We start from the raw sequence: 11,084 nt of genomic DNA on the forward strand, positions 1-11,084 counted from the left end.
CATGTTCATGTGTAACATCTTATAAGTGGAAGTCTTAGAACACTCTTCTGGAGTCAATTCTTTCTACTATGTTAGCACAAGGGGTGGAACTCAGGTTGTCATGCTTGATGGCAAGTGCCTTCAGTCACTGAGCCATCTTGCTAGGTCCCAAACTGAGAACCTATTAAGCTATATTATACTTGCTTAAAATACCTGTAGCAAGCATATTCAACAACAAATAATGTATTTCTCTTTTAAATAGCTATATTATGAAAGACAGGAGGAGAAAAAGACTATTCATTTGTGCATGTATTTTTAAATATCTGTAGGCTTGTTTTTATTTTATTTGGGTTCTTTTATCTCTACCCCCTTTCCAACCTTATTCCTTCCAATACTCCAACACTAGGTAAGAGAGAAGGTTAGAGGGGAAAGAGGGTGTGGACAAGTCTCTTTAAATTACTTCCTGATGGATAGGGGCATCAAGTTCCTTTAGGCAAGTCCAACTTTCATAGTCAGGATAGCTCTGATTTCTTGTTTCTTTTCTCTAGACCACTAGCAAGATCTGTTGAGAACCGCACTAGCCCCACGGTCGGGTGCCAAAAAATGTTGGGAACCACACTAGTCCCTGTTCGGGCAGCCAAAAATGTTGTGGCCCGAGCAAAATGTTGAGGCCCGGGCTGTCCCGCTTTTGGCAGCCACTGTATCCCTGTCCAAGCTGCCGCTCTGGTCCACGGGTCAGGGTTTAGCAAGAGAGAGGGGACGGACTCGAAGAATGGAGACCAGACAGAGTGTGTTTCAATCCCGTTTATTCTTCAGTCTCTCTTCCTCTAAGTGTCTGCTTCTCTGTCTCCTCTGTCTGCTGTGTTTGATTCTCTACCGTCTGCTTCTGCCTTTTATATTCTAAACCATGCCTTTTGGTCACACCTTTAATCATGCCCTTAGGTCTTGTCTCTAAATCTGATCTCTACACTTCTAAGTCATACTCTTAGATTACACACCTTTAATCTCACACACCTTTAATCTCACACACCCAAGGTACCTAAACCAAGATTATTGGAGTGTGCTCAGATGTTGTAGGCTATTGTAATCCAAGTCTCATGTCAGGGTATATGGCTCAAGATGGCTGCAAAGCTGATGGCCGATTTCTGCTAAAAGTCGGCCCCCACAAAGATCAGCAGCAGGAGCAGGAACCAGTAGGAGGAACAGCCATGCCTCCCTGTTCTCTTCTTTTCCTCCACTTCAGAGTGTTGCTTTTCTCTGGGCTCTGGCATTTTTACCATCTCTAGAGTCTTCAGAATTAAACTATTTGCAGCTGGCAAATCACACCTCTGCCAGACCACTGCCAGAGGCAAATAGTCTGCTGTTGTGAGCAATCTGAAGCTACCCCATATTCCACACCTGGGATTAAAACAAAAACATGTTTATATAACATAGCTGGATTAAAAAAAAAAACCCAAAACCAAAACGAAAACTCTCACTACAAATATCTTGCTCAAAAATCATTGAAAGTCTAAAATGTAAAGTTGAGATGTCTCCATGGTAAATTCATCTCAGATGATGCTTTAACTAGGAGGAGAAGCTGGTTTTGAGTTTCTGTGTGGATGGACTTGATGACTGTTGTCCAGAATTCCTCTTTAGTCTGAGGTCATCTGATTCATTGGAGATTTACAATCTTCCTAGTGATATCCTTGAAGCTTTGTTTCACCTGCTTATTTCTTAGAGTGTAAATGAATGGGTTCAGTAAAGGGGCAACTGAGGTATTGAGTACAGCTACACCCTTACTGAAGGCAACCCCTTCTGTGGCTGAAGGCTTTATGTACATGAAGATGCAGCTTCCATAAGAGAGGGAGATGACAACCATGTGGGAGGAACATGTGGAAAATGCCTTCTTTCTCTGCTGTGCAGATGGGATCTTTAGAATGGTCCTGATGATGCTTGTGTAGGAGAGAATCACCAGCACCAGGGTAACAATCAAGGTCATGACTGCTAAGGCAAAGTCAAAGAGTTCCAGCAGTCTTGTGTCTGAACAAGCTATTTCTATGAGGGGCCCATAATCACAGCAATAATGATTGAGCACATTGGACCCACAGAAATCCAGTTGACTGGTCAGGATGATTGGGAATAAGATAATTAGGAACCCACTCACCCAAGAGCAGAGGACCAGCAGGGTGCAGACCCTGTTGCTCATGATGGTGGTATAGTGCAGGGGCTTGCAGATGGCCACATAGCGGTCATAGGACATGGCAGTCAGAAGGTAAAACTCAGTGGCTCCTAAGAAGATGGCAAAGAAGTACTGAGTGAAGCATCCAGCAAAGCTGATGGTCTTAATTCCTGTGGAGATGCTGAAGAGCATGCGAGGAGTAAAAGTGGATGTGAATGAGATTTCGAGGAAGGAGAAGTTCCTGAGGAAGAAGTACATGGGTGTCTGGAGGTGGGAATCCAGCAGTGTGAGGACAATGATGGTCAGGTTCCCTAGAACGCTGAGTATGTATGTGAGGAGGAGAAATAGGAAAACACAGACTTGAAGCTCTGGGGCATCTGTGAGCCCCAGCAGAATGAATTCAGTCACAGTCTGATTTTTAATGGCTAACACTGGCTGCCTGTGAATACACAGAGGTGTTGAGTCAGTGATAGGGCAGGAGTTCAGAATATTTAAGATAGGTAAATTTTTTTTTTCTGTAGAATTGCAGCAAACATCTTCCCCTCAGGCTGCAGGAGCCATCTTACTAGCCATCTTACTTACAAATTTCTGCATGCTTTTCTTCTGAGCAAACACCCAAATTATTTTCTGTTTTTAAGTTTTGTTTGAACAAGCCTTTACTAAAATATGATTCAGTTATTTTTTGACAGTTTTATTTATGTTTATAATGTGTTCTGGTTATTGTCTCTCCCCTACCCTCCTCTTGATCTGTCACTTTCCCATGACTTTTAGTTTTGTCCTCTGACTGGTCCACTTAGTTTAACCACAGCCAATTGTGTGGTGTTGGATTAGAACTATTCCCTGGAGCCTGGTAAGTTTACCAGCAAGTACACAACAGAAGCATTCCTACACTTTTGATCTTTTAGTATGACAAACCCTGCAATGGTATCTTGCTCATTTTTCTCACTTGGTTTCGTAGGAGAAGAAATGAGGTTAATTCACAATTGAAGAACCTTTCAGTAGGTAAATGATTTCATTAAAATTTATAGTAACTGAAAAGTCCCCACCTTCCTTCTGAGTTTTGGAATCTGTGGTCCATCATTGCCAGTATCTTTTATGTTTATTGGCTTTGGGGATCTTCTTGTCAGGTCCCATTTCTTCCATCCTAGATGGTGTCAGCTAAAGAACAGATGATGCATCTCCGGTTAGATTACTGCTCCTGCATTTCTTCTGTACTTATATTTATTGGTAAGTGTGTGATTTTTATTGAGGCTAGAGGATAAAATTTCAAGTCAAAAGGTCCAAACCTCATTTAAGAGTTTCTAATGAAAACCTTAGATAGATGGGGGCTGTTTACATTCTACCTTGAGAACTCAAGTAAATAGCGTTTATTTAGATGAGGAATATGTTTGTGAATATTTATGGAACTATTGTAAGAGCCCCATTTCCTTGACTATTCCTAGAGTCTTCCCCATAGCTCTGAGTTCTAAGTTCCTTATCAAAATTATGTGCAGTAGATAACACAATATATAATTTGACACAAACATCTTCATTCACCATTTTCTTAAGCTATTTCTGCTAGAGACTTCTGAATAAGATGATGTGCTAGAACCTGCCTCTGTGTGACCCAGTGAAGAAGAGTCAGAATAAGAAAGACAATTACTTCTGAAGGAAAAAAAAAAGAAGAGCTTTGGAAATTGTGCACAGTGTATAATTTAGAGGGCTGTGGAAGGATGGGATCTTATTTAGGGTTTTAGTATTGTGAAGAGACACTGTGACTGAGGCAACTTTTATAAAGGCAAACATTTAATTGAGGGCTGGTTTATAGTTTCAGAGGTTTAGTCCATCATCATCGTGGTGGGAAGCCTGACATCATGCAGGCAGACTTGGTGATGGAGGAGCCAAGAGTTCCACTTCTTGATCTGAAGGCAGCCAGGAGGAGACTGTCTTTCAAAGGCAGCCAGGAGGCTCTGAATCACACTGGCCAGTCTTGAGTACATATGAGACCTCAACGCTCCATATCTACAATTACATACTTCCTCTAATAAAGCCACACCTCTCAATAGTGCTACTTTCCCATGGGCCAAGCATATCCACACCACCACCACAGATGGCATTTATAGAGGAAACCTATTACTCAAAATTGTAGGTGCTTGAGAACCAAGAATCACAAGAAATCAGAGAACCTGAATTGAACCAGCCACAGACTCATTGTGACACAGCCTAAAGGGCAAGAGTGAAAAGCAGGCAGACCAGGTGCTGACAAATTGTAGGAGGCTTGGCTCAGATAGTGATGTGAATGACTCCACCCTCAGGAGGAAGGGGACAGACCTTAGCTGAGAGTAACCCTGGAGTTTGACAGCCACAAGTCTGAGCTTAGTAGGTCAATTAACTTCTCAGCCACCTACCTGCCCTTCAGTGCTGTAGTGTCTCCAAATTCTGAAGTTCCAGAGCAATACTTGATAACTAGACAATGGCAGCCTCTTCACCCTTGCAAATCTCTGTACTTTGGCTGCTTCTCACAATCTCAATACAATGAAAGGCACCTGGACTAGAACATAGATGAAAGATCAGAGAGGAAATCCAAAGTCCATTTTTAAAAGGATCCCTGACACTATATATGACTGGAATAAATACATTCACAAGGCAAGAACATCAATTCAAAACCTAGACAATAAAGCTACCAAAGTTTTAAAAAAAAGGTCAATGACTTGGGGAAGAAATTCAACAAAAAGAAAGAAAAATTGAGCAAGTAAGTTGAGAAAGTAAACAGAACTGAGAAAGAAGGTAACAGAAACTTTACAAATGAAAGAATCAATCAACTAAAAGCAAAATAACAGAAAACATTAATAAAAGATCATTCAGAAGAATAAAATTTGAGAATGGAGGACAAAGTTAAGATGATAATGTATGCAGACATATATAAGGAGAAAAATGGAATGAATGTGATTCAAACTTCCAAGAAGTCTGGAATATTCAAGAGCTCAAATCTAAGGATCCATTGATGGGGAAGAGGGAGCTGATACAGTCATTAGGCATAGCTATTTTATTTAATGAAATTATAGTAGAAATATTCCAATCCTAGGGGAAAAATTAGACATCTGTACACAGAGAGCATTTAAGACCTTTAATAGTCAAGACCAGTACAGAACCTTCCCATAACATATCTTAGTGAAGATGTCAAGAGTAAAAAGCAAAGAAACTTTACTAAAAGCTATAAGGGACAAAAGGCCAACTCACACACACACACACACACACACACACACACACACACACACAGAGGCAGAAACAACAGAGTTGCATCAGATGTCTTATTCTAAAAGCTGAAAAATATAGAATGATGTATACTCAGAAAAAACTCTCTAACAATTGAAAGGTAAATAAGGATATTTCCTAAAGGGGAGTTATAGTGGAGCAAGACAGTTTCATGTATAGAACACATCAAAGAACACATTGTGTGAGAGGAACTGATGAACAGAGGAGATCTGGGCGGGGGAAAGGAAACATTAATTTCATCTGACACAATATTGGAAATTGGCTAGAAAGACAGTGTGTATAAAGCTTATTTGTTACAGAATTATACCTTGAGTTTCGTTTTCAGGGCACCAAGTGATCTGTTATAGTGAAGGAAAGAGATTAAATGATTTAAGGAGGGACTTTCAGGTACTGCTTTGCATTATCACTGAAAGGGGAGTTGCTTGTCAGTGACTGGGACTTCCTTCTATATTCACCCAGCCTCCTGGATGAGTGCTGTCTCTTTCCTTCTCCTATAGACATAGTTTCAGCAGGAAATCAGGAAAGGTACTCCAGGTCACTGGTCATATTACTCTTTTCCAGAAAGGTTAGTGTTCCACCTAGAAGCCTTGAATATCAAGATTTTTTTGTAATTTATGTTGTTTTGATTTTTAAGATCACTGTAATAAGGAAAGCCTATGACCCCATCCTGAGCATATCTGAAACTTGAGGAACCTATTCTTCTTGTTTTCTCCAAGAATGTATTATTAACAAGACATATGGTCCAATCTTGAAGTTCCAGGTTCTGGCATCTTCTGGTAATGATTATTATTATTTTTGTAAAGTGTTCCATGTTGTCATTTGAAATACTACGTGTACATTCCATATAATTCTGCATTAATAATTGTACAAAGGTATCTGTTTTGGCTTTGTAAATAATAAAAGTTGAAAAAAATTGAGTGAGAGTCTTTCTGCAAAGCCAAGACTGGCCACAATCACCCTCCATCTGCATCAGTCTCCCAAGAATCTAAGTACTGAGCTTAGAAGTATGCAATATTATGCCTGGCTAAAAGTTGGGAACAATGTGAATTTTCATTAATATAATACTTTTGTTATGTATGAATTACAAAATGCACTTTAGATCAATAAAAATAAATGGAAAACTTATCTGAACTCATTTGGAAAGATGTATTTGATACACTGCTAAGGACATAGTCAAAGATCTGGAAACAGAAAACATTATCAGATGCCATTTTGTTTTATAGCTGTAATTGTTGTTTCAATGTTGTAAAACAAGCATGTGTTTTAATAAAAAGATGTACAACTTTATGATTTAACATCACAAAAATAATGTTAATGCAGCTATAAACTTAGACAATACATACCTTTGGCCTTTAGAACAAATTCTGTGTGATTCTAATCACGAATGTCCATGAGAAGCATCACGACTTAAGAGCCAGGAACAGATGGAAAATGGTGTAAGGCTTGCCTGCTTGTTCATCATTGCTTTTTAATGAAATAATTATTCACAACAATTCACAAATTAAAAAAATTTAATAGGATAAGCCTACTCATCTTTCTATGATCAATTTAGCATTCATTTGTGACTTCATTCCATGTTAACATAAATGTATTAATTTACTGACACCTGGATATCCAGCATCTCTGAAATGTGACTTATTCAAGTTATGAATTAATAAAATGTTAATAAAAACCTCATAAAGGTGTATGTCTTCAAAGCCTCACTTTGTCTGTTCTAATTGGTCTGAGTCTGGTTATGTGTTTCTTCTCTGATTAGCAGATTTGAGCATCTTTGGTGCAGCAGTCTTACTAACTTGCTTGTTTGTTTGAAACAGGGTCTTGCTATTTTGCTGGCTTGCTTGAGCTCAAATGATTTTGTCTCAGCCCTCTGAATAACTCAGAGTATAAGGGCATTTCATGAGAGCTTACCTCTAAAGCATATTTAAACAGCTCAATTCAGAGGAGACCTCAACCATGTCAGTTGAGGAAAGAAGTGAAAATCCCAGGAGACCCACCCCTAGAGTGTGCTAATGAACACTACTACTTGCCAAGAACCTTTAACATGAAGTTTTAATTGGGGAGTGGTGAAGAAGTTTAAAAAGGCTCTGAGGAATCTAAGAGGAAGCCATCAGCAAATGAGGGAAAAGTTGTCATTTTCTTCAGTTGGATAGCCACTTCCAAGATGTTCATGATCCTGTAAATAATGCTGTATGTTCATGCATGAAGCCCTCAGTATTCCAGTGAGGTGCTGGGAACAATGAGGGCCCTGAGACTCTGGTAGTGATTGTGTGAAGATGGAGTTTCCCAGAGGGAATGACAATTGCCTGATAATCACTGAGCTTTTGTATTCCTTCCTGACAGAGGCTAAGACACATCATATCACTGTGCTTGGATGATAAGGAGTTTGTAACTCCATCTCCATCCTTGGATTCTGATCTCTCATTGGCTACCTTAGTTGTGGTTTGCTACTTTGATGACCTGGTGGACTTCTTGTCTTTATAGGAGATCAAAGTTTTCCAGCCCAATATGGAATTCAGACATTGGCTATACCTGGGGCATGACCAAACCTTGGTGGTGAATGGCAAAGTGCTTCTTGACTATGGTGAGGGGCAAGACAGTGGCAGGCTCATCCATACTCATGGGAATAACCAAGATTTGCTTGAAAAATGAATAAAAAAGCCTACTTAAATTCAATAGGAAACACAAAAGAAGAAAACAAAGAAAACCAAACCAATCAAGCAAACTCAACAGCAGCAGCAGCAGCAGCAGCAGCAGCAGCAGCAGCAGCAACAGCAACAGCAACAACAACCACAGCTGCAGCTGCAGCAATAACTCACAAGAAAGTGGAAGGATTTATTGGGAAGAAGAAGGGTTTTTGTGGGTGAGAGAGGGTGTTGAGATAGGCCAGTGGGAGGTGAAAATGACCAAATTTATTATATACATGTATGAAATGATAAAAGATAAAAATTAGCAAAATACAAAAGCCGCAAAGAAATGACAGTGACAATAATGATTAAATATAATATCAGGAAATAGGAAATGAGATGTTTTCTGTGCAGCTGATTGTGTGTTGGGCATAATGTTTTTGCTTTGTGTTGCTGTGGTGAACTCACACACTGGTCAAGGAGCATGGGTGATGGGCAGGTTGTAGCACCATGTCCTGCAGTTCCTCTTCTTTCCTAACAGCATTTGTGCCTTGATCATAGTCTTGTGATGGAAGATTAGAGATGCTGTGTCTTTACTTTATCTCTTCCATAAGACTGTCCTTCAAAATACTTATGGGCATTCTTGCTCTATCATTTTTAATATTGAAAAAAACCTATACAACCCCATTCTCTAGATTTTTACATGGGGATAATTGCCATGTGACTCTCCCAACAGCAGTTAAAAGTCCCCTTGACAAGAGGGTTTTAAGATCTGCTGATGCAGAGGCACAAGGTCTTGGAAAGATTGGTGCTTGTCTTTGGCCAAGGGCCAACCTACTATATGTAACAGCAATTTTAGATTCTATTTGCTGATTTGAGGCTGCTTATAGACAATCAATCTGCTTTTAACTCGTGAAATTGCCCCACCTCCAACTTTGTTTGACTCTAGATAGGAATATCTCATTGATAAATGTGGCAATCATAAACATTTGAGGAAGCTTATGTGATACATAATTATAGCATACAGAAATCTTTAGAAAGACATAATGTTGAGAGGTTACTGGAGGCACACATATATACTATTACAGTAGGAATAAAAAATCAGAGAGGTAATCATAACGCAAGAACAGTATGATAAGGAAGAAAGGCTTGTGTAAGCTACTACAGAGCCTTGGGTAATACTTGACCTAGGAGGCTAGAAAGACATTGTTTTATAGTGGGTATTGTGGGTCAGCTCATCCACATTCACACTTTATTTTGGGAAAACCAGAGAATAATGAAACAGACCAGAGAAATGTGCACTAGACATAGACTGGAGACAAACTCAAAGAGTTATAATCTCTTTCTTGGGAATTTAGAGTGAGAAATGGAGCTCAGATTGGAAAATCATGTGTGGTCAAGTTACATACCACCTCAGGGTAAACAGGCAGAAATGATATTCTAAGCAAATAGAACTAAAACCAAAGCATTAGTAGATATTCTAACATCTGGCAAAATAGACTTCAAGCTAAAAATATTCAGAAGACACAAAGAAAGATACTTTATATACGTCAATGGAACAATACACTAAGAGGATATTACATATTAAACATATGCACCCGAAACACAGGCACATTTAATTTCACACTACAAATACTACTAGATGTTAATCCAAGAAGTTAACCACAACACAGTTATTGTGGTGACTTCAATACCCTATTCTTACTAAGAGACCAGTCATCTTGTCAGCCCTACAGCTCTGAAAAGAAAAACCCAGAATCATTGGACTTATGTTCTTAAATCAAATGTATTTAGCAGATATCTGTAGAACAACCCACCCACTACAGAATACATATGAGCATCCCATGGAACCTTCTAAAAGAATTGCTCAAATATTAGTATACACAGTAAGTCTCAACAAATATGAAAAAAATAAAAGTAATACCATATATTCTATTTGACCTCAATGAAATAAAGCTAGATATTTACAGCAATAAAAAGTACATAAACTCAATGAGAAAAAAGAACATAGTCAAGACAAGATCGGACAGAATTAAGGCCATCCTAAGAGGGAAGGTTGCAGTAATAAATGCCACAAAAATGCAAGTGATTTCAGACAAACAAATGATATGTGTTAAGTTTTTTGGAAAACAAGAACAAAGCAAATTATCAGATAGTAAATGGGGAAAAAACAAAATCACAGCAGCAATTAATAAGAATGAAATAATAAATAAATAAATAAATAAATAAATAAATAAAGATACAAAGAAAGAAACTTGTGCAAACAATTCATCAAAGAGCTAATTCTGTGAAAATAAACATGCCAAATGGAAAACCACTACTTGGATGCAAGTTGAAGGTGGGTGGTTGGATGAGGGATTTGGGGTGAGGAATACCCTGTCAGATGCAAAGGGGAGGGGGATGATATGAAGGCCTCTTGAAGGGGGGACTGAAAAGGGGAGCAACAAAACAAGTATTAAAAATATAAATTTAAAAACAGATTCCTTTCTTCCATGGGTACCAGGCACTCATGTGGTGCACATACACATACATTCAGTAAAACACTCATAAAATCAAACAAATAAATCCTAAAAGCATCATGAGGTAACACAATGGTAAAAATGGCATCAAGGTTTTTAGTTAGATAATAATACTGGTCTGAGAAATGAAAGTCATATTCAGAATAAGTCAATTTCAGTAGAGACAGTTCCTGACCCTATGTTCAGTTTAGGGACCTTGGTTCAGATATAACTGGATCCTTGTCTTTGACACAAGAAGAATTTCAGGACTAGCCAGTATGAAGCAGAGTTGGTATTTATTAAAAGATATTTAAATATACATTTTAAATACAAGAGTTAATAATAATAGAGACGATCAGGAAGAAAGGAGACACACCTGAGGGTATGGGTTCTATAACAAGGCTCGGTACTAAAATGATGAGACAGTTTTCGGGTATGGATGAATGTAAACAAGAGACATTATTGTATTAAGTATTCAGAGTATTCACCAGATGCCAGGCACTAAAGATGGTTGTTTCAGAGGGGCACAGTTTTTGTCCACTAGGTTTCTAATGGTGCTACATAGTG

The 11,084-nt window shown here is 38.7% G+C and overlaps 1 protein-coding gene across 2 annotated transcripts; it reads right to left on the reverse strand.

Annotated features, from left to right (window-relative positions):
* Positions 1–768: 768 nt before the first annotated feature.
* LOC143436401 (olfactory receptor 6C4-like) lies at positions 769–7,275 on the reverse strand. 2 transcript variants are annotated; one of them, XM_076920730.1, is made up of 4 exons: positions 6,739–7,275; positions 4,528–4,665; positions 3,187–3,298; positions 769–2,579 (listed from the first exon to the last, which is right to left on the reverse strand). In XM_076920730.1, exons 3-4 carry the CDS (start codon positions 3,219–3,221, stop codon positions 1,634–1,636), a joined length of 981 nt encoding a protein of 326 aa, XP_076776845.1. In that variant the 5' UTR covers positions 3,222–3,298; positions 4,528–4,665; positions 6,739–7,275; the 3' UTR covers positions 769–1,633. The 2 variants fall into 2 exon arrangements, with proteins under 2 accessions (XP_076776845.1, XP_076776846.1); XM_076920731.1 differs by having other exon boundaries at positions 4,528–4,670.
* Positions 7,276–11,084: the final 3,809 nt, after the last annotated feature.

The sequence above is a fragment of the Arvicanthis niloticus genome, chromosome 22 (assembly GCF_011762505.2).
Source record: "Arvicanthis niloticus isolate mArvNil1 chromosome 22, mArvNil1.pat.X, whole genome shotgun sequence".
Taxonomy (NCBI): Eukaryota; Metazoa; Chordata; class Mammalia; order Rodentia; family Muridae; genus Arvicanthis; species Arvicanthis niloticus.

Bases quoted from the DNA above. Each gene is read 5' to 3' on its own strand.
- LOC143436401 (XM_076920730.1), bottom strand. From the start codon at position 3,221: ATGATGGACCACAGATTCCAAAACTCAGAAGGAAG. The intron at 2,580-3,186 runs GTGGGGACTTTT...GTGTATTCACAG, and splicing joins TTCCAAAACTCAGAAGGAAG to GCAGCCAGTGTTAGCCATTA.